Consider the following 24,778-nt stretch of genomic DNA (forward strand, 5'->3'; position numbering starts at 1 on the left):
GAGGTTCTATTTAGGTGCCTTGCCCATTTGGAGCTTCAGATTCACACTTCGCAGCTCATGAAATCGTACCTCTGTATTACATGCCACAGCCTCCACGTCAGTAACATAACCCCAATGGTACTATTACCCATGGGCACAAGTCAATCATTGGTTCCTGTGACATGTAAACTAAAGCACAGGTGTAATACTGGGCAAACCCAGAAGAACCATGAATCATCAGCTGAGCCAGCTGTCTCATTGGACAATCTAATTCTGGCTGCAGGGAAGTTCGTCCTAACCTCTTCTTGGACTAGAAGGAGCAAGGTTGACCTCTGTGACTCCTGAACAGGAGGTGTGTGCTGCACAGACACCTTGGCACCTTCCGACCAATCTCTCTGGGCCTTCACCCCTCACCAAGTAGCACAGACGAGCTGTTTCTCAGCTTTATGTGCAATAGCCATGCTATTTTTCTTTGGCATTTGTTGCCATGCTGTTGTCTGCCAATGCAATGAGCAATCTCCAGCTGGTGTGCATGCAGTGAGCTCACACTGATCTCCGTCGGCTTTGCAGGTGCCGACCAGGGTCTTGGCACCCCAGGAAGATGCAGCTGCCCGGGGAGGAGACGGCGAGGCGCTCGCCAGCGCTCAGCGACATCTCATCCACCTTGAAAGAGATGGAGTTCAAGTAGATGGGGTTGTTGTGGGCCCTCAAGGAGTGAGGGTGGGACCCAGTGGGACTGTCACATGGCTGGGATCTGTAGCACATACAGGAGCAAAGGGAGTCAATGTCTGAGACAAGCCCCGGCACACTGATCTCCACCTCCCCCTCCATCAGGGGTATCAGGTTGCTACTCCTCCGGCCAGCTTCTCCAGGTAATAGTGCAGAGCTCCTGCTTGGAATGTCCTCCCCAACGGTTGTAGCCATGTGCTCCTTATTCCCGGCACGTTCCTCCGCATCCCTCTTTTCGTCCTCAGAATTCATGGTGAGGAACCTGAGGACCACCAGGTTGAGGAAGGCGCCAATCACAGTCAGCCCAACCAGAATATACATGAAGCTGAAGGCCACATAGGGAGGCCTCTTCTGCAAGGCCTCGTTGTTCTGCAGAGCCACAAAATCCCCAAAGCCGATGGTGGTCAGAGTAATGAAGCAGTAATAATAAGCGTGGAAGAAGGTCCAGTCCTCAAAGTGTGCGAATGCCCCAGCTCCTATGCACAGTGTGCCCAGGCATGAGAAGAACCCCACCGTCACCATATTCTCCATGGACACCTCTGTGTTTTTCATCCCCAGACATCTCTTTATCCTCTTCAGCAGGTATCGAACGAAGGTGTTCATGCGTTCTCCCAGACTCTGGAACATCACCAGTGTCAGTGGAATCCCCAGGACAGCGTAGAACATGCAAAACGCTTTGCCAGCATTGGTCCCAGGGGCAGCATGACCATAACCTGTGGAGCACAGACAAGGGACCAGTTGTTAGGACAGAGGGCTAATGCACCGTCCCTCAAAACCACGTGAGAATAGAGCCAGGGGGTTGGGGGGGGGGGCATGGCTATGCAAAGGACCTAGACAGATGTGTTTTGGTTGAGCTCTTCATGAAGATTTTTAAATAGATGGTCAAAACTTAAAAATAAAGATTTATTTAATCAAAACTGAATAAAACTAGCTTGAAGAAACGCTTATTCAACTGGGAATATCGGGTGAAAGTCCGAAAAGGAACAGTGCAAAAATGGTGACGGGACTAGCAGAGTCGGGTCAAAAACTGAGCATCATCCTGGAAAAAAATGGAGAATTTGAGTAACCGATTCATAAGTGTCTCATAAGAGATAATGACAGAGAAATTGATCGAAATAAAAGAAATCGTTGAAGACCTAATGGAGAGAATGGGTCGAGCAGAGTCTGAATTGACGAAAATACATGAGAAACTTGAAACTTTGGAAAAAATATCCAAAGAATAGGAGTCGGATAAACAAGGACTGCTTGACAAAATTTATCATAAGGACAGAGAAGACGTGAACTTTTTTCAAAAATGGATCCCACAAGAGTTGGGAGAAGACAAATTTAGGAAAAAACTGCATATTAAGAGAGCTCACTGAACTCTTGAACCCGGAAGAGCTGGCGATCAGAGACCAAGACCAGTTTTGGTGAGAATTTTAAGCGACCAAAAACAGGAGATAATTCTGGGAGCAACATATGACTACTTAGCAGTATAATGGCCCACTCGACATTGATTGTGAAAAGGTATTTTTTCAAGATTTTAGCCCAGAGAAAAAAATTTGAAGTCAGGAGTGTTAAAAACCTGAAACAATGATATATCCGGCAACTTTGAGGGTCGACGTAACAGAAGGGAACTGGTGATTTTTCAAGAACAAGAAGGAAAATTTTCTATGAAGTATATAAAGGAAAAAAAAAATCAAGGTTGCCAAGGGAGAGGATTGTGAAAATATTTTTCATGGAATTAAGTAAAAATAGTTTTTTTTATTTTTACAAAACTGTCTTGTATTTATTGTTAAAAAGTAAAGTGTGTAGAAGTGTACATGGAGAGCTCAGTAAAGGGGAAAAATCTGGGAAAAGTAGTAGCTGGGTCTAAGGAGGAGAATAGCACCTGGAAAGGAGTAACAAAAAAAAAGATGGTGCTAAAGAGAGAGGTTCTTCTTCCTCGAGAGATTCCGCGGGCTTTCTTCATGGGCTTTCAGGGCTCTATGTATACGTCATTGTCGGGGCAGGGACGTTGTGTGTTTTTCTTAAAGGGAAAGGATCACTATTATTTAAAGAGCTAAAGAGATTTTACAGCTAAAAATATATTGTTTTAAAGACGATTATGGATAGAACATTAAAATTTATTTGGAATTAATGGGCCAGTGAACAAAGCAAGATATAGTCTTTTTATAAGAAACACAACTTATCAAACTGGAACATGCAAAATTAAAAAGAGGTTGAGTGGAACAAGTAATATCATCTTCATTTGGATCAAAAGCAAGAGGCAGAGCAATTTTAATTAATAAAAATATACAAATAATAATAGAAGAGACTTTAACTGATCAAGATGGAAGATTTGTAATCGCACATTGTAAAATTTATGTAGAATCATGGACATTTGTGAAAATTTATGCCCCAAATTATGACAATGAAGTCTTAAGAAGGATATCTTTTTTTAAAAAAAACTTCAGTGGGAAGACAAAATATATTGATTGGAGGAGATTTCAATTTTTGTTTCAATCCAATATTGGACAAATCAGCCAGAACGACAAGGGTGAAAGCTGCAAAAATTACATTATCATTTATGAAGGATTTAAATTTAATTGATATGTGGAGGTAGTTCAACCCCTTAGGAAAAGAGTACTCATTCTATTCAAGGGTACATGATTCATATAGAAGGATTAACTTATTTTTAATGTCTGCCCAGCTACAAAGTAGGGTGGTAGAAATGGAGTATTTGGCAAGATTTTTAACATACCACTTGCCGTCAATGTTAACTATTATAGTAATGGAAAAGCAAGAAAGTATGTATGAATGATGCCTGAATGCTACATTATTAAAGAGGAAGAATTTTTGTGAATTTATTAAGAGACAGAAGAAATATTTTGTGAAAATAATCTTCCTTCCACTGATAATAGTTTCCTAATATGGGAAACACTTAAAGCTTATCTGAGCGGACAAATTATTTCTTAAACTAAAAATCTCAGGAGAGAATATATATGAGACATGGAAGGTTTAGAGAAGGATAAAACAAAATTGGAAAAAGATATCAAGAACATAAGAAAAAGTGTAGAATATTAGAGAATAAAAAGTTACAATTTAATACACTACAAACATATTGAATGGAAAAAATTATACTAAAAACTAAACAAAAATATTATGAGCTAGGAGGATGGGCACACAAAGTGTTACCTTGGCAGGTTAAAGCAGAGGAGTCATTCAGAATGATGAATTTAATGGAAGCAGAAAGTGATACTAAAACATACAATCAAAACAAAATAAATAATATGTTTAGACAATACTATATAAATCAGAATTAGTAGGAGATTAAAATGAAATGGAAGAATTTTTACCAAATGTTGAACTTCCTAAACTAGAAGAGATAGAAAAAATGACTTAGATGCACCTTTTACAAGGGAAGAAATACAGAAAGCTCTAGGAAGTTTACAAGCTAATAAGTCCCTGGGGGAAGATGGGTTCCCTCCTGAGTTCTATAGACAAATTAAAGATTTATTGATGCCTCTTTTGATGTGTTGGACCATGTGTTGGACCAGGCAATGGAGACTCAAACCCTCCCGGAAACTTTTTCAACTGCTATAATTACACTGCTACTGAAGAAAGGATGAGACCCACTAAAAACATCATCATTCAGACCTATATCACTCCTGAATGCAGTCTATAAAGTTATAGCAAAGGCACTAGCTAATAGATTGGGTGAGTATTTACCAAAATTAATACATCTAGATCAGGTAGGATTGTTAAAGGAAGGCAATTTCAAATGGTCTAATTATTCAATAAAATACATATGGCAAAATTGAAGTTGAACCCAAATATAACTATTTCTTTAGATGCAGAAAAGGCATTTGACAGACTAGAATTGTCTTTCTTATATAAAAGATAGGAAAAATTTGGAAAAGGGAGGAAATTTATAAATTGGATAAAAATTCTTTATCGTAAGCCACAAGCTAAAATGATAACCAATAATTAAATGTCATCTATTTTTACCTCGATTAGATCAAGTAGATAAGGGTGTCCCCTATCTCCAGCATTATTTATACTAGCTATTGAACCTCTGGAAGAGACGATTAGAAGAGATCTAGATATTAAGGGCTTCAAAGTTGCAATATAACACACTACAAACATATTGAATGGATTAGTTCATTTGCTATTATACATGTCTGACCCAGCTGAGTCATTGATAAGATTACAAACAATATTAGAAAAATGTGTAAAGATATTGGAATATAAAATAAATAGGGACAATAATGAAATAATGCCAATGCAAAACTTTGATTATGAAAGATATTAAAAGGTATTAGATTTAAATAGAAGCATGGAATTAAATACTTAAGAATAATGACAGATAATGATTTACAGAATTCATATGCTTAATTATATTCCTCTACTAGAAAAAAATATAAAAAGATTTACAGAAATGGAAAAGCAGGTATATCACTGAACACAGCATTATGTAAAAATGTACTACTGTTTATGAATCTGGATAACAAAATATTGAATTTAGGATATGACAAAGGAATAAAATATTTTGATGATCGCTATAGGGAAGGATCTCTTATGTCTTCTGAACAATTATGGAATTAGTATGAAGTAGCTAATGGGATTTTCTTCTGCTTTCTCCAGTTAAGATCGTTCTTGAGAGAAAGATGAGGTCTAAACTTGGCCCCACCTGAAATTAATGAGATGAAACGAACGATTTGGCTGGTGAAATACACCTAAATTTGTATCCAAAATGTACTTTGCTCTCCATAGTGAAAGAGCAAAACCAGGTTTACAGAGGTGGGGGGAGAGATCGAGAGGGGGAGAGATCGAGAGGGGGAGAGATCGAGAGGGGGAGAGATCGAGAGGGGGAGAGATCGAGAGGGGGAGAGATCGAGAGGGGGAGAGATCGAGAGGGGGAGAGATCGAGAGGGGGAGAGATCGAGAGGGGGAGAGATCGAGAGGGGGAGAGATCGAGAGGGGGAGAGATCGAGAGGGGGAGAGATCGAGAGGGGGAGAGATCGAGAGGGGGAGAGATCGAGAGGGGGAGAGATCGAGAGGGGGAGAGATCGAGAGGGGGAGAGATCGAGAGGGGGAGAGATCGAGAGGGGGAGAGATCGAGAGGGGGAGAGATCGAGAGGGGGAGAGATCGAGAGGGGGAGAGATCGAGAGGGGGAGAGATCGAGAGGGGGAGAGATCGAGAGGGGGAGAGATCGAGAGGGGGAGAGATCGAGAGGGGGAGAGATCGAGAGGGGGAGAGATCGAGAGGGGGAGAGATCGAGAGGGGGAGAGATCGAGAGGGGGAGAGATCGAGAGGGGGAGAGATCGAGAGGGGGAGAGATCGAGAGGGGGAGAGATCGAGAGGGGGAGAGATCGAGAGGGGGAGAGATCGAGAGGGGGAGAGATCGAGAGGGGGAGAGATCGAGAGGGGGAGAGATCGAGAGGGGGAGAGATCGAGAGGGGGAGAGATCGAGAGGGGGAGAGATCGAGAGGGGGAGAGATCGAGAGGGGGAGAGATCGAGAGGGGGAGAGATCGAGAGGGGGAGAGATCGAGAGGGGGAGAGATCGAGAGGGGGAGAGATCGAGAGGGGGAGAGATCGAGAGGGGGAGAGATCGAGAGGGGGAGAGATCGAGAGGGGGAGAGATCGAGAGGGGGAGAGATCGAGAGGGGGAGAGATCGAGAGGGGGAGAGATCGAGAGGGGGAGAGATCGAGAGGGGGAGAGATCGAGGGAGAGAGGAGTCAGATCTAGGTGTTGCAATAGTGGAAAGATGCCGGTCTGATTAGCATTTGGATAGTATGATGTCCATTATAAATGCAAGATATGGATTATTTCAATACAATATCCTACACCAATTATACCTCACACCACAGAAATTACACAAATTAAAATAGGAAATATTGGAGATGTGCTTTAGGTGTGGGTCAGAAATAGGAACATTTGTACATATAACATTGCTGTGTGTGAAGGTGAGATCCTTCTGGAAGGATATTACTGAAATATTCCAAGGATAACATGATGGCCTTTGTGGATTACCCGGACCTTTATCATTTGGGTAATTTTATTGAAATAAGTAATACACTAACTACATTCCAAATTTCATTTGTTAAAATAGCTTTAGCTGTGGCTAAGAAGTATATTGCAATTACTTGGAAATCTGACTCCCCTCTACAGACAGCATGATGGAAGACAGAGGTGAGCGGTTGTATACATGTGGGAAAAAAAAATTGACAATCTAAAGAACAAATATGACATATTTATAAAAATATAGCAACCATATTTGGATTATATAGGGTCCCAAACATTATAAAAAGGTGCTATTATTATAAAAATTTAAGTGATCTCCCCAACAAAGATATTCTTTTCTTAACCCAAATGTAAGCCCTGACAGTGTATGGTTTTATACTGTAAAGTGAGTGGGGAGGGGGAAACTGTTGTGTTTTGTTTTGTAAGAAAAAGTTATATATATATAGATATATATATAGATATATATATATATCTATATATATATATAGATATATATATATAGATATATATATAGATATATATATATATATCTAGATATATATAGATATATATATATATCTAGATATATATAGATATATATATATATATATCTATAGATATATATATATATATATCTATAGATATATATATATATATCTGTATCTAGATATATATAGATATATATATATATATATCTATAGATATATATATATATATATCTATAGATATATATATATATCTATATCTATAGATATATATATATATATATCTATAGATATATATATATATATCTATATATATAGATATATATAGATATATATATATGTATGGAGAATTTTGATATGTATATTTATGGGGGGAAAAATTTTTAAAAAAGAGAATAGAGCCAGGGGTGAAGTTCCTCTGGTTGGTGACTTGTGCCATGGACTGATGCTCTATCTATACAGTACTGGCAAAAGGATCGAACATCAACCCTTTCTTCACAACATTTTTGTTCCATTTCCCTGCAATGAAAGGAACAGATTTGGAATCCCTTCTCTGAATTAGAACCAATCATGGCTCTCTAAAATGAATTTGATGAATGTAAAGGAAACATCCAGGGCACAGGGTTTAAACCCAGAACAGTAAGGTACAGGAACAGGTCTTGCTCTGCTGCTCTGCCATCAGTTTTCTGAATGGACAATAACATCAGACCCTACCTCATATTTTTCTCTTCTTTCGCACTAATTATTTAATTTTAAATAGAGTATTTACATAAAAGTAATTTATAGCAACTGTAATTTTCCACCTGTAACGCACAATACTGCTGCCACAAAATAACAAATCTAGTGACACGTTCATGACAATAAACCTAATTCAGACTCAGACCATGCTGGCAACTTAAATGACACATCTGCCTGCGTGTGGCCCATGTCCCTCTGTGCCCCCTGCCTGTTGGGGAGCCTGTCTAAATGCCTCTTAAGCATTGCTTTCATATCTGCTTCAGCCACTTCTCCAGGCTGCACAATTCAGGCACCTACCATTCCGTGGAAGAACCTGTCACATATATCTCCTTTAAACTTTCCCCCTCGCAGGGCAGTGATTAGAGCTGGGTCTTTACTCTTTGGAGAGGAGGATGAAAAGAGACATGATATTAAGAGGAATAGATAGAGTGGCCAGCCCGCACCTCCTTCCCAGGGCAACACTGCTCAATACACAAGGGCATGGGCTTTAAGGTAATGGGTGGAAAGTTAAAGGGAGATATTAGAGGAAGATTTTTTTTTACCCAGAGAGAGATTGATGCATGGAATGAAATACCTGGGTCAGTGGTGGAGTCAGGTACATTGGTGAATTTCAAAAGACCGCTAGACAAACATATGGAGGGATTTAAAATGGAGGGTTATGAGTGAGACAGGATCTAAAGGTCAACATAACATTGTGGGCTGGAGGGCCTGTACTGTGATGTACTGGGTGTTCTAAATATGGACTGTCCAATGGACAGTTGAAACACCTTCTTCAGAGGGACTGGAGTGGTTCAAGAAGGCAGCACACCTCTAACCTTCTCAAGGGATGGATAATAAATGCTGGCGTTGCTACCAACAACCAGATCCAATGAAATGGATTCTCCAATTACATGTGCTTCCAAATGAGGCTGCTCCACTGCATCTTGGAAGGTGGGTGCAGGATCGGGGCTTGACCTACCAAGAAAAGAAATTCATTTACAAGCTGAGCTTTTTCATAAGTGATGCACAGACTTAAATGAACAGAGATGTTTTGGAGTTGCTATGGTACCTACTTCTAGATTTCATGAGTTCAAAGTCTGTTTGAAGTGGAGGTTAATGTATTATTTTTAACAGACTGAAGTAGTAATTGAACTGGTGATTGTAACAAAAATACCACTGCAAGTATAAAATAACAGTGGTGAGATCTGTTGTTCTCACATATTTGCTTGAATAGTTCTCCCAGGGTCTAATTTTGGTGAAAAGGAGCCCGAGACAGTCTTGCAGTAGACTGAACTGTGCTTATTTTGGAAGCTCAGATAGGGCTGCGAAGAATGCTAACAGGCAGTCAGGCCCGCAAGAGAAATTGCTACACCGATTGCCCGAGGTTGACCCAAAATAGCGCTCAGGTAGTTTATGCCAGGATACAGGTACTAAAAAATGGAAAGAACAGAAGGTGTTGGGGTCTAGTGCAGAACACAACCATGCTGGAAACACTTAGCAGACCAGGCAGCATCTGTGGAGACAGAAACCCTGACCCTCACCATAAACTACTCAGGGTACTCCAAAAGATTGGTAAACATGACCTACCACATACAAAGCCATGTTGACTTTTCCTAATTGGTCCCTGTCTATACAAATACTTCTATATCTGATTTCTTAGGATCCTTCCACCAACTTATCCACTACTGATGCAGGCTCATTGGCCTATAGTTACCTGGATTAAGCAACAGAACAACATTAGCTGCCTTCCATAATATTAGCACCTCACCTGTGTCTAAGGACATTTTAAATACCTCTGCTAGGGCCCATACAATTTCTGCTCTGGCCTCCTTTAAGGTCCAAGAGAATATCTTGTCAGGCCCAGGGAATTTATCCATCTTGATTTCCCTTAAGACAGCAATGACCTCCTTCTCTGTATTCTGTACAGTGCCCATGACCTCACTGCTGTGTCAGTCAGTAATAGACTCTCGGGCATCTACAGTGGGATTTGAACCCACAACCATCTGACTCGGAGACACCAAGTGATACCTGAAAAGTAATGACTGGGTGTTGTGTTGCATCTTGGAAGTGTCTGCTCTCCAAATTATTGTGGCATGAAGCATCCATAACTCAAAGCAGAAGCAAAGACTATGACAATTATTGGTGCAATCCCACACCTTCTACATTGGAAATGCTTAAAAAAATTAAAATGGAAGCAGGAATAGGCCATTCAGGTCTCAAGCCAATTATATCCTGATCCTGTCTCATCTGCCTTCCTGCCCCACACGCCTTCCCGCTTCACACACCTTCCTGCCCCACCCCTTCCCGCCTTACCTACCATCCCATCCCACCTGCCATCCTGCCCCACCCCCTTCCCGCCCCACCCCCTTCCCGCCCCACCCCCCTCCCGCCCCACCCGCCTCCCGCCCCACCCGCCTCCCGCCCCATCCCCCCTCCCGCCCCATCCCCCCTCCCGCCCCATCCCCCCTCCCGCCCCATCCCCCCTCCCGCCCCATCCCCCCTCCCGCCCCATCCCCCTTCCCGCCCCATCTCCTTTCCTGCCTCAACTGCCTTCCTGCCCCATCTACTTCCCATCCCACCTGTCTTCTTGTTCCATCCCCATTTTCCTTACATATCTTTCAATTTCAGTCTTGAGTATTCTCCATGCCTGAGCTCCTTCAGCTTCCTGGAAGGAGTTCAAAGATGTAGCCCTGTCCCCAGGAATGTTTCAACAGAGCTGTACAAAACTTTGGTTCAGATCAGTGATTCTCAACCTTTTTTTCCCCCACTCACATACCACTTTAAGTAATCCCTATGCCATCGGTGCTCTGTGATAAGTAAGGGATTGCTTAAGGTGGTATGTGAGTGGGAAGGGAAGGTTGAGAACCACTGCTCTAGACCCAATTGTTACTGAAATATTTTACTTGAGAAAAATTGTCATTGCCCCATTTCCTTTGGAGTTCTCAAGCTGTGCACATAACGAGTCAATTAAGGACAATAAAAATAGTGGTTTTCAAACTTTTTCTTTCCATCCACATGCCACCTTAAGCAATCCCTTACTAATCGCAGAGCACTTATGGTATAGGGAATACTTAAAGTGGTGTGTGAGTGGAAAGAAAAAGGTTGAGAACCACTGGGGTAACAGGATTAGAGGGTGAGTTATGGGGAGAGGTTGTATAGACTTGGTCTGTTTTCTCTGGAGTGCAGGAGGCTGATGAGGGGTCTGATAAATGTTTATAACATAATGAGAGGCATCGATAGGGTGGACAGTCAGAATCTTTCTCGCAGAGTAAAAATGTCACACACCGGAGGAGATGTGTTTAAGGTGATAGGGGGAAAGTTTAAAGGAGTTGTGTGGGCAAGTTTTTACACAGGGAGCAATGGGTGCTTGGAATGACTGACTGGGGTAGTGGTGGAACCAGACACAATGGCTGTGTTTAAGAAGCTTCTCGATAGACACACAGGTTTGCAGGGGGTGGAGGGAGTGGGATCACGTGCAAGCAGTAGCGCTCCAGTTTGATTTGGACATCATGTTAGGCAGACACAGGGCTGGGAGGCCAGTTCCTGTGCTGTGCAACTCTATGTCCTAGCTGAAGAATCTTGATTTTGAGTTCTCCTGAGGCCGAGTTCCTCCAGCATTTTTGCGTGTGGACTATATTCACAGTATCTGCAGACTTTTGTGTTTCAATGTTGATTTTGATTTCAGATTTGCTCCATTCTCAGTATTTTTCCTTAGACACATCTTTTACATCTGTCCAATATTCATCAGAACATCCTTCAGATCTTTGACCGTCTTATTCTTCCGGAGGGAAGAGACACACTGTCCAATCTCTTCTGGTTTTCTAATCACATGCTCTTTGATGGAATTAATCCATAGTTGATTTAAATGAACCCATCCTCAAATGGAATTAATCCCATAGTCTGAGATAATTCCACATTTTTGAGTTGATTATCCCCTGCCTGGTCCAACTAAACAGGCATGCAACTAGCACCATGGCTTTATGTACCTCAACTGGCATGTCCTTATTACAAATCATTGATCTGAAACATTAACCCTGTCTCTCTCACTCTTTGCAGATGCCTCCTGACCTGCCAAGACCTTCCAGAATTTTCTGTTTGTATTTCAGATTTGGAGCACTATAATATTTGCTTTTGCTCCATCAGTATCTTCCTTTTAGATTCTCTGTCTCAGATGATAAGGGAAAACACTCGGGTTACATTTGTAGCCACCACATTGCCCAGAGTTGCAGGCAGTATAATCCTGGCCATCTCCTCCAAGTTCCTTCAGTACTCACCTCCTCCTTGTTTACACCCCAACATACCCACTGCCCAAAGTCAGCCTTCCCTGAATTACATTGCAATTTGGGAATTTGCAACTTCTTCCGAAGTTTGACCCTTATCGCCAACCATTTGTGTCATCTGCCCACATTTAAATCATTTAACACAGATATCGTAAGAAGCAAAAGACCATGTTGTGAGGCTGGTTGAGGGGAGATTTATCTGAGGTGTCTGCTACAGGGGCCCAGAGGAGATAGGAAGAGCTGATTACCCTGGGCAGACAGGCTGACAACCAAGGAGCAGAGATGCAAGATGACTGGTAGATAGTTGGGAGGAGAAATTAGGAAAAAAAAATGAGGGTGGAGCCTAGAGGGAGTCTGTATTTCACTGCCTGAAGGATGGGAACACAAACCCTCCCTATATTGGATTTTGGTCAGAGAATTCAACAGCACAGAAACAGACCCTTTGGGCCACCTTATTCATGCTGACCAAGCAAGTCCTATTTGCCTGTGTTCAGCCCATATCCCTCTAAACACTTCCTATCCATGCCCCTGCTTCAATGTTTTTTGAATGTTACAATGATCCCCACTTTTTACCATTTCCTCTAGCAGCTGGTTCCACACACCCATTGCCCTCTGAGTGACAAAGGCACCCTGCTACCCTGGGAAAAGACCAGGGCTCTATAAAGTCCCATGTCAGTCTTCTACGCTTCCTGGAAAAACTTCCCACCTGATCCACCCTCTCCTTCAAGCCCTCCAGTCCCGGTAATGTCCTCGTGGATCTTCTCTTCTCCTCTTTTCAGTTAATGATGATCTGAGTTGTGAGCCCATTGATGGAGGGTGGGTCACGGCTGTGTTGCTCATTTTGGACAAGTATGCACATGATGGGCTAAATGGCCTTCTTCTATATCACAAGAGTATCAGAAATAGGAGAAGGAGATCACAGCCCCTCGAGCAAATTTAATTTCTTGGGAGGATCTTTCCTGGACCCAAAACACCAATGGCATTGTGAAGAAAGCATGACAGTGCCTCTACTTCCTCAGGAGTTTGCAGAGGTTTGGTACGACATCAGAAACCCTCGCATATTTCTACAGAAATTTGGAAAGTTTGATGACTGGCTGCATCACGGTCTGGTGCAGGAACACCAATACCCCTGAGCATAAAGCCTTCCTAAAGGTAGTAGTCACAGCCCAGGACATCATAGGCAAATCCCTCCCCACTATTGAGTACATCTACAGGGAACATTGCCATCGGAACAACAGCAGTCATCAAAGACCCACACCACCCAGCAGACATTGTGTTTTTGCTGAGAATTTGGTAATGCTGCAGTCAGATCATCTCTCATTCTGGTAACCTTATAAAATACAGACCAATACAGAATCATAGAGCCAGACAACACAGAACAGTCACTTCAACCCATCATGTGTATGCTGAACTTTTGCCCATCTATATTCACTCCAGTTGCCTTCATGATGTCCATATTCTTCTATGCCTTGTCTGTTTCAAGTGGTAAACCTCAGTGGTAATTGCACCTGATTTTATCACCTTGTCTGGTAGTGATTTCCAGATATTAACCACTCCTTATGTGAAAAACTCCCCTCAAAACCCCTTCCTCTCACCTGAAACCTATGCCCATTTATGTTAGATACTCTTACCATGGAAGACAACATTTTGAATATCTACCTTCTCTTTGTCTCTTACAATTTTATCTAACTCTATCAGGTCACTCCTCAGTCTCCATCATTCTGGGGAAAAACAAGCTCAGCCTCTTCAATCTCTCCCCATTCTAAAGTCTTCCAATCCAGGCCACATTCTTGGGAATCTATTCTGCCCCCTCTCCCATGTAACCACATCCTGACTGTAGTGTAGTGGCCAGAACTGTAGACAATACTCCAAGCGTGGTCTTATTAGTGTGTACATTCCATGCTCTGTCCTCTGAAAGCAAACGTTTCTTCACCACCCCATTACTGTGGACACTTTCAGGGAACTAAGAAATCGGACCCCAAGATCTCTCTGTTCATCATCAGTCCTTGGTGCCCCACCATTTACTGGTTTTGTCCCACACCTATTTGACTTTTGAAAGTGCATCATCTTGGATTTGTTGATTTAACAATGCCATCTCACTGCCTCTACACAAAGCCCTGGAACACCTAGACAGCAAAGACACATACATCAGGATGCTCTTTATCCACTACAGTTCAGCATTCATCTCATCATCTCATCAAAACTAATTAGCAAACTCCAAGACCTGGGCCTCAATATCCCACTGCGTAAATGGATCCTGGATTTGCTCACCTCCAGTGAGGATTGGTAAGAACATCTCCTCCACAATTTCCATCAGTGATAGAGTACCACATGGCTGCATTCTTAGCCCCCTACTCTACTCGCTATACACCAATGACTGTGTGGCTTGGAACAACAATAACACCATCTAAAAATTCACTGATAATGCCATGGTTGTGGGTTGAATAAAAAGGGGAAACGAGTTACCATACAGGATGAAGATTTAAAACTTGGCTGCATGGTGCACTCACAACAACCTTGCACTCAATGTCACCAAAACCAAGGAGCTGATTGTTGACTTCAGGAAGGAACAACTGCAGGTGTATGATTGAGTGACCATTAGGGATCAGAGGTGGAGAGGGTGAGCAAATTTAAGTTCTTGTGAGTTATTTTCTTGGAGGACCTTTCCTAGTCAATCTTTTACTGGCCAGGGTATCACCTGAAGTTCTCAAACTGCATTCATCTCATCTCTGTATATCTCAGCAACAACAAGGTTCACATTCAAAACCCTGTTGTATTACCGATAAGTAGAAATTCTAACTGGCCCACAGGAAAAAATCTCAGGGCTATATGTCATGTCATGTATGTACTCTGACAATAAATCTGAACTTTGACTTAAATTCCATCTGCCAATGCTCTGCTCAACTTTCTACCTTAGACAACCTTCTTCACCACCCACAACACCATCAACCTGTCACTCATAGAACATGCTTCCTAACTTAATGCACAAGCTGTCAATACACATCACAAAAAATCTTCCTATTGGAATACCACTGGTCACGGACTTCCAATCAGAAAATCATCTGACCACAAAGCCAGTTTTGGATCTAGTTAGTCAGCAAATTCTTTAACACTCTGGACCAGCCAACTATGTGGGTCCATGTAAATGAGTGTTCCAAGTATGGTGGTGCATGTGTGCATGTGCAGTTGTTGGAGAGTGCCATGGACTGGTGAGCTTCACATGGAAAGTGTTATTAAAGCCCAGATAGATAATGTCTTCAATAGCCATTCTCAACAGTGGCCACATGACACAGACTGAAATCATATATTTTTTTTAATGTTTCTTAAGAGATCAATAGGAAACAAGTATGGAAGAAACCAAGTAAACTTGACTGCTTCACAGGGAAGGGGGGCCATAACCTTTGAACGGAGTCCTAGGAGGCCTTAGCCAAAAAAAAATGTTGAGAATGGCTGGATTACAGCACTCAAAATACTCATTCGAATTCGTGTCACGATTTTCCCACACAAAGCCAAATTGACTCAGCCCTGATACCTGTACCGTATCGGAACTGCGATTTGAGAGGGTGCTGAGGGCAAGAAGGGCTCCCAAAGGGCCTTGGGTGCTGAGGCATCCTCATTGTGTCGGAGGGTTGGATCTGGAGCTTGGGTTGCCAATGGTTTGAACTGAACTGGAGTCTGTGCAGCTGCAGAAGCTGCGGAAGCGTTGGTGGCGAATCCACGGGCACTCAATGACTCTGGGGGGATCTCTCTTTTGCTTCTCTTTCTCTGACTGTAAGGGGCTCCGAGCAATGCTAATGGTGAAACTTTGCCTGCATTATGGCAGACTAAAGGCAATTTTGTGTAATGACATCTCTGTTTTATTACTTGACAATAAATAGTATCTGATCAGATCTGAACTGATTTTCACGAATCACAGAAATTCTGTCCCTTGGGTTTTTCTACCCTAACTCCCTGACCACCGATGCAAGGCCCACAGGCCAGCAGTTACTTACCTTTCCCTACTGTCCATCTTGCATAAAGGAACAACGTGAGCTGACGTGACTCAAATACGATTTCCCTTTTATAAATCCATGTTGACACTGTTCAATCATCTTACTAATTTCTCCTCCTTTTGAGATCATGCCTTTTATTATATGTTTCTACACAAAGGTCAGGAATAATAGGTAGGGTACTGCTCTTTTGGAGTGAACCATAAAAGTCTGCAGACACTGTGATTGCAGTTCAAAACACAGAAATGCTACAGGAACTCTGCAGATCTCACAACGTCCATAGGACATAAAGAAATACAACCAATGTTTCAGGCCTGAGCTCTTCCTCAAGGTACGAGTTGCGATACATGTAGAGTTCCTCCAGCATTTCTGTCTTTTTACTTCTCTGTTGTATTCCGAGGTCTTTTAACACAGAATATTAGAGCACCATACAGGCCCTTCAACCTACGTCGTTGACCAACATAAACCTACTCAAAAAAAACAAAACCCTCCCTACCTCACAACCCTCTATTTTTCTTCCATCCATGTGGTTGTCAGAGTCTTTTAAATGTCCCTATTGTTCCAGCCTCCACCACCACCCCTGGCAAGACATTCCAGGCACCCACTACTCTCTGTGTAAAAAAAATATCCCCCTGATATCTCTCCTAAACTTTCCTCCCTTCACTTTATACAGATGTCCTCTGGTGTTTGCTACTCCTGACCTGGAGAGAAAGGTTCTGGCCGTCCACCCTACAAATGTTCATACATATATTTCTATGATTCTTGTAATATAAACTATAATGAATCCCTATAGTGTATTTAATATCATCATTTGATGCATTTAATTCCACTCTCTAATCTAAATAATCCATAGTATAGTGTAATTAATAGCACAATTGTATGTAATTAATCCCATAGTTTGATTGCATTAAACTGATAGAACTAATCCCAGCCTAATCTAAAACGCTATTATAATTGTTTCCATAATCTGTTGTAATTAATCTACCATATGATGCAATTATTTCCTCAATGGGATATAATTAATCCCACAGTTTGAGAATACCAGTCTCACAATAGGATGTAATTAATATTACAATCCAATGTGATTAATACCTCAATTGACACAATTAATTTCAGTCTGTTTTTCCTGCAATCTGATTTAATTAACCCTTGCCAACCCAGTCTGTTCAAATTAATCAGTGATCTGTCATAATTAATGCCACAATTGGAGACAATAAATCACAAAGCTTGATGGCAATTATTCCCAAAATTGGCAGAATTGATCCACGTTACATCATTCCTAAGAGCCACATCTAGGCACTTTGATTTGATCTCCTTAATCCAATAGATTGGTGTGACAAACCACCTTGCCCCACAGCTGGGTTTAATCAACACAGCCCTTTCCATTACTCCCACAACAGCTGGTATTAATCTTACAATTTATACTAATCTGGCATAACTAATCCCAAAATTTGCTGCAATTATTCCCACACTCTGACATGATTAATTTCACAATTTGCTGTTATCAATCCCTGAGTCTCCTGTAATTAACCTAATATTCCCTCATCTGATGTCCCACAATCTAGAGTAATTATTACTAGATTCTGGTGTAATTGTGATGGCATTAATCAGACTGTTTTATAAATCTCCCAATATGATAGAATTAATCCCATAGTTTGGTGTAGTCAATGTTGCAAACTGATATAATCAATTGCTTGAACTCCAACAAATCATGTCCCAGTCTGCTATAATTAACCAGATTCACTCAAATCTTGCTTCCCTCAACTGGGACAATGAATCCATCACTTTGATGGAGTTTATTCTCCTGGTCTGACACAGTGAAGATCATATTCTGATTTATCCTTCAATAAATGAAAGTCAAAAAATCTGCAATGCTGGAAGTTTTAAATAGAAACAGAGTGTGTTGAAAAACATTCAACAGTTCAGGGAGCATCTGTGGAAAGAGAGTTAATGTTCACGTTGAAGACTCTTCATCAGATCTAAAAATGAGTGCCCAGTGGTGAACAGGAGGGAAAACAAAAAGAGAATGATGGGAACATCCCTGCTCAGGTGAGGACAAGGATTCTATGAAGTTAAATCAGAGAGATAAAGCGAGTTACCTGTAGTTAGAGAATTTGAAATAAACTTCAAACATGGAAGGCTGTGGTGATCCAGGCAGCAGATGAAGCATTGTCCCTTAAGATTAGGCACGAGAAGGTTGCTAGATTGATTGGAAAGGAGAGGTTGGACAGGATGGGCCTTTCCTCCCTGGAGCATGGTAGGCTGAGGGGTTGGGAGAACCTTGTAGAGCTTTTTAACAATAATTAGGAGCATTGATAAGATAATTGACTTTTCCCTAGGTAGATGATACTGGATCTTGAGGTCATAGATTGAAGGTGAGAGAGGAAAGATTTAAAAAGGACCTCTCCCACACAGAGGGTGGTGGTTTTGTGGAATAAGCTGCCAGAAGAAGTGGTTGGTAGGTATAACTGTAGAGTTTAAAAGATGTTTAGTCAGGCCCTTGAATAGGAGAGGTTTAGGGGATATGGGCTGAACATAAGCAAATAGTACCAGTTTTGACAAGGTGGGCAGAAGGGCCTGTTTTTGTGCTGAGAACTGTTTGACTTTTGTTTTAGGCCTTATAACAGTGTGGGAGCTATAGATGGGCAGTTAATAGTGGTGGATGGAGAATTGTAGTGTAAGCATCTCTTGGTTGTATCTCTCGAATGAACACATGCGCTCCACCCAATGCACATCTAACTGTTCTCATGCTCTGGTTTGTGAAAATGATCTGCGGACTTTCGGTGTAGCCAAAGTGTGGGTGAGTCACTGCTTCCCATGTAATGGTGGGAAGGGAGGGGGGTGAAAGGACAGGTGTTCCATTACTGGAGATGTGCCATAAGATGGGGAGTAGTTAGTGGGTTGGAAACAGACAAAGGAGAGACAATGCCAACAGGTTCTCTGAAGCAGTGAAGGAGGGAGGAAGAGCAGGGAGAATTACATTAACTTCTTTTCTTCATTCTTGGTTCTAACAAGGGGTCATCAACATGAAATATTAAAACCACAGAGATTCTTGAACTCAGCAGATCTTGTAACATCCATAAGAGGAAAAGATATATAACTGATGTTTCAGGCCTGAGCCATTCTTCAAGGTATTGAAACATCAGTAATATATCTTTACCTCCTATGAATGCTGCAAGACCTGCTGAGCTCCTCCAGCATTTGTGTTTTTACTACAATCACGGCATCTGAAGACTTTTGTATTTCACTCCAATGTGAAATATTAATGCTGTTTCACTTTCTATGGATGGTGGCTAACCTGTTAAGAGTTTGTAGCATTTTCTGTTTGTATATTTAATCCCACAGCCTGAGTTAAATCAAGGTGAAGTTCGATACAGCAGGTTGAATGAATAAACCTGAATCTAATGTAACAATTCTCTGGTTTGATGCAAATAATGACGCAGTTGAATTATTTTGTGTTGATAATAATACCAAAAGACATAGGAGCAGAAATAGGCCATTCAGCCAATTAGGCCTGCCCCCAGCATTTAACTATGAGTGGACTTATTTTTACACTCAGCCCCACTGCCCAACCTTCTCCTCATAACCTTTGATGCCCTGGCTAATCAAGAACCTATCACAGTTGGTACAACTCCTTTGAGCTAGCAATCGGGACCAGGTTTTGAATCCCACACTGTCTGTAAGGAGTTTGTATGCTCTCCCCATGTCTGCATGGGGTTTCCTCATACCATTTAAAATGTACTGGGATGGAGGTTAATTGGGTGTAAATGGGGAAACCCAGACTCATGGGCTGAAATGGCCTGTTACTGTGTTGTATGTCTAAATTTACTAAAGAAAAAATAATTAAAATACACCCAATGACTTGGCCTCCACCCTCTACAGATTCACCACCCTCTACCTTAAAAAAAATCCTCTGCATTTCTGCTCTAAGTAGACACCCTTCAATCCTGAAGTTGTGCCATCTTGTCCTACACTCTCCCAGAACCTGATCTAATTAATCTTGAAATCACATCCATCAAAATACTCTTGTTTGATCTAAATATTATCAAAGGCTGATATATTTTCACGTGCTCATTTCAGCACAAAGATTCTTCATCCTGAAATGTTCAGTGTTTCTCTTAGGACTGAAGTTTCCTTATGGAGTGCTTCTAGCATGTTTTACTTCAGATTTTCAGCATCTGCAACATTTATCATTGAATTATCCTGTGGTTTTATGATCTTAATATTTTGGCCGATGTGACTAATCACATGCTTGGATACAAATGACGCCACATGCTGATGACCTCTGATCACATAATTTGCTGGAATTAATCTTGCAGGCATAGAATCCCTGAGCCAAAGAACACTACAGCACAAACAGGGCTGAACCATTTTTTTTTTTTTTTGCCTGGTCCCACTGACCTGCACCCAGTCCATAGCCCTCCATACCCATCCCATCCATACCTTAAATGTTAAATTGTGCCCACATTTACCACTTCAGCTGGTAGCTTGTTCCACACTCCTGTGTGTGTGTGGTTCCTCCTAAACTTTTACCATTTCACTCTTAACCCATGTCCTCTGGTTTGTATTTCACCTGCTCTCAGTGGAAAAAGCCTATCTACATTTACTGTCTACTCCCCCCCTTATAATTTTAAATACCTATAACAAATCTCTCCTCATTCTTCTTTGCTCCAATGAATTATGTCTGAACCTGTTTAACCTTTCCCTGTAATTCAGTTCCTGAAGTCCAGGCAACATTCTAGTAAATCTTCTCTGCACTCTTTCTACCTTAATGATATCTTTCATTTAGTTAGGTGACCAAAAATTAATTAATCAGGTTTAATTAATTTTGCAGAATGATGTAAAATCTAGAGTATTTAATGCCAAAGGTTGATGTTCCTAAATTCTTATGCAATTCCATCATTACCTGATCATATTGAAGCAGGGGAGAGTGGCAGGATTGAGGGGCAGAACAGCCTTCTATTCTGAAGTTCTACTGGGGGATTTAACCTGTTTGACGTAGCTAATCCTGCTTTAAGATGTGTAAAAGAACTGTTCCTGATAGATGATCCTATTGCCTGATGAGTTTCTATTTCTTCCTGCTGTCCAAAACCTTCCTCAATCGTAGCTTGATCTTTTTTGATGGTAGCTTGATGCTGCCATGCTTGAGATTAACTGAAAATTCAAGGGATGAAGTGCCGAACCCTGCTGCTGACAGCCCACTTGTCCCAGAAACCCATTGGCCATTTAGTTTATGCCACGGAGATAATTTTGCTCAAAACAATGATTATCCTTTACTTCCCCTGGATGTTGCATGACCTTCTAAATCTCTCCAGTGCATTTATGTATTCCAAATATCTGTGTTTCCCTTGGATCCTATGGGGCTTTTTTTAAACCTCCATGCATGAAGGACTTGTTAAATTCATTGAACATTACAGCACAGTATAGACTCTTTGGCCCACAATGTTGTGCTGACCTGTATAAACCTACTCAACAAACAAAACCTCCATCCTCACAACCATACCTCTCTATTTTTTTCTTGTATCCTTGTGCCTGTCTATTGTATCAGCCTCCACCACCACCCCTGGCAATGCATTCCAGATGGTTTTTTTAAAACTTACCCTGGACATCTCGCTCCTTAAACTTTCCTTGCCTCACCTTATACAGATGTCCTCTGGTGTTTGCTCCTCTTGTCCCAGAAAAAAAGATGTTGTCTGTCATAACCTTGTAGATCTCTATGAAGTCACCTCTCATCCTTCTTCACTCCAAAGAGAAACCCTGTTAACCTTGTCTCATAAGACACATTCTCCAAACCAGGCAACATTCTGGTAAATCTTTGCTGCATTCTCTCCATAGCTTCCACATCCATCTTTTAATGAGATGACCAGGACTGGACACAAAATTCCAAGTGTGGTCAAACCTAGTCTCACCTAGCCAGAGGAAACAACCAGCCTTCTTAGCCATAGGCAGTTGTTATCAGGTCATTGGGTGTATTTAAGGCAGAGATTGATAGGATCTTGATTAATCAGGGCATCAAAGACCATGGAGAGAAGGCCAGGCAGTGGGGGCTGAGTTTGAAAAAGGATCAGCTGATGATTAAATAGTGGGGCAGACTTGATGGGCTTAATAGCCTATTTCTGCTCCTATGTCTTATGGTCTTATTTCCTTTCATAAGTTTGTTTCAATAAGATCCTCTTCCATAAGTTTCTCTTATGAATGCTGGCATTCACTTTGAGACGAATAGAATGTAAGAGCAGGGATGTGACGTTGAAGCTTTATAAGGCACTGGTGAGACTTCACCTGGAGTATTATGAACAGTTTTGGACTCCTCATTTAAGAAAAGATATGCTGATGTTGGAGAGGGTTCAAAGGAGTTTCATTAGGATGATTCCAGGAATGAAAAGATGATCATATTGGGAGCATTTGAAAACTCTTGGCCTGTATTCATTGGAATTTGAGAGAATGAGGGAGGATAACATTGAAACATTTTGAATGTTGAAAGGCATGGACAGATTAGATGTAGAAAGGTTGATTTCCCCATGGTGGGAGAGTCTAGGATAAGAGGGCACATTTCAGGATTGAAGGATGTCCGCTAAGAACAGAGATGTGTAGGAATTTCTTCAGCCAGAGGGTAGGGAATCTGTGGAACTTGTTGCCACAGGTGGTTGTGGAGGCCAGGTCATTGGTGTATTTAAAGCAGAGATTGATGGGTTCTTGATTAGCCAGGGCATCAGAGGTAATGGGGAGAAGGCCAGGCAGTGGATCTGAGTGGAAGAGTGGATCAGATCATGATTAAATGATGGGATAGTTTGATGGGCTGAATGGCCTATTTCTGCTCCAATGGCTTATGGTCTTATCAGAATACTGGAACCTGAAACAGCTGATGCAGAATTAAATTAATCAAAAGAACCAGAGAGGAGATGAAGAACTTGTTTTCACTCAGAGGCTGGTGGGGATCAAGAAAGATTGGTGAAAGGAAAAACTCACCCCACATGTAAACAGTAGCTGGGTGAGCTTTCGGCCAACAGTGATTTCTCCCAACCAGCAGACAACAGTCGCCTGCTACATTGTAATATTGATATGGTTTCATATAATCAATCCCTGGTAGGATGTAATTAATTTCACTCTTTAAGGTATTTAATTTCACAGTTTGAAATAAACAATCGAAAAAGCTGTTCTAATTCTCCAATGTAATTCACCCCGTAGTATGTAATGGAATCTACCTTCCAATTCGATATTAATAATCATTCCTACAGTCCAAAGTAATTAATCTCCGATGCAGTTGATTTAAATGATCGTCGCATTCTGATTGACACTAATGTCCCATTACTTCCCACAGTCCCTTGGCGGTTCCTTCTTTGATAAACGACGATGTTAGCGGGACTAGAAGGTGAATTATAAGACGCTGGGACTCTTCTCCCTGGAGCATAGGAAGTTGAGGGCAATAACATCCCGAGGTTGAAAGTGGGAACCTGAGGGGGTAACATTTTCCACACTGAGGGTAGTGGGTGTTTGGAACCGTCTGTCAGGGGAAGAGGCGGAGACGTGGAGAGGAAAGGTTCAGAGAGATAGGGGCCGAATGCAGGTCAATGGGACGAGCTCACACAGGCACCTTGGTCAGCACAGAGAGGTTGGGCTGAAGGTCCGTTTTCGTGCTGTACATCACTGTGCCTCTCTAATGGTTGATAATGTCCCAGCTGATGTGATTGGTGTTCTCTCCACCGTGAGCTGACACGGAGGTGCCAGGAAATGTTCCCGTGACCCTTGCTCTCAGGGTCCTACATCGGCACAGGCTGGGGTTCACGGCTCGTCCAGCAAGTCCCGTCCAAATCACCAATCTAACTGCTAAAGGAATCTAACTGATGTTTGAATAACGGACCTGCAAACAGTGTTGGAAAACGCCTCCCTCCCGGGGAGTGAACAACCCACCCTCCCCTCAATTTGTAACCCACCCCCCAATTCCCTCCCTGAGTGTTGTGCCAGGATAACTCTCCGAACACTCCATCGGGACAACTTTGTGGACACTGAGAGTATCAATGGTTCGAGTTGGCGCATCATCTGCCAACTCCAGCCCAGGGGTCAGGGCGATGGAACAGTGGACCCCCTCGCACTCTCACTGCCCCTTCCCGGGTCACGGGGGAAATACAGGGCCACTGGTGTCAGTCAGAAGGCGGGTGCTATAAAAGCTGCCGCATCAGGGGTGAATGAGCTGGGATCTGCCGGAATGTGGAGATGATCCCGACCACAAGGCACTCTGACCAGACTTTCTGAAGGATGCATTTTGGGGGGGGGGGAGGGAGAGAAAACTTTGGTCGTCTCTTACTAAATATCCCAGGGACGGTTTCCCCCCTTTCCGACCCCTCTTACCGATGGTGGTGATGACGGTGATGGCAAAGTAGAAGGAGCCGGCGAATTTCCACTGGTGTCCGGCGCGGTGCGGCTCGCTCTGCAGAACCACCCACTCCAGCTCCCGGTAGTCCTCCTCACTGATGCCGTACTTGCTCCTCAGTTCCATGCGCTTGGAGTTCAGCAGCCGCTTGCGGGAGGTCTCGAAGTCGGACTCGAGCGCGTCGAAGACAGCGGCGCCCACCAGCAGGTAAGTGAACATGCAAAGGATCAGGGAGAGAGTCCTCACGTTCTGCCGCTTCATGGC

The 24,778-nt window shown here is 42.2% G+C and overlaps 1 protein-coding gene across 1 annotated transcript; it reads right to left on the bottom strand.

Annotated features, from left to right (window-relative positions):
* Nucleotides 1-522: 522 nt before the first annotated feature.
* Nucleotides 523-24,778, bottom strand: LOC138737288 (potassium channel subfamily K member 9-like). The gene is made up of 2 exons (XM_069888040.1): nt 24,493-24,778; nt 523-1,421 (listed from the first exon to the last, which is right to left on the bottom strand). Exons 1-2 carry the CDS (start codon nt 24,773-24,775, stop codon nt 523-525), a joined length of 1,182 nt encoding a protein of 393 aa, XP_069744141.1. The 5' UTR covers nt 24,776-24,778.

The sequence above is a fragment of the Narcine bancroftii genome, chromosome 6 (assembly GCF_036971445.1).
Source record: "Narcine bancroftii isolate sNarBan1 chromosome 6, sNarBan1.hap1, whole genome shotgun sequence".
Taxonomy (NCBI): Eukaryota; Metazoa; Chordata; class Chondrichthyes; order Torpediniformes; family Narcinidae; genus Narcine; species Narcine bancroftii.

What these genes read in the sequence shown, in the direction of transcription:
- LOC138737288 (XM_069888040.1), bottom strand. Translation starts at nt 24,775, where the DNA reads ATGAAGCGGCAGAACGTGAGGACTCTCTCCCTGATCCTTTGCATGTTC. An exon ending in CACCGTCATCACCACCATCG is followed by an intron (nt 1,422 to 24,492) that starts GTAAGAGGGGTC and finishes TGTGCTCCACAG; the next exon opens with GTTATGGTCATGCTGCCCCT.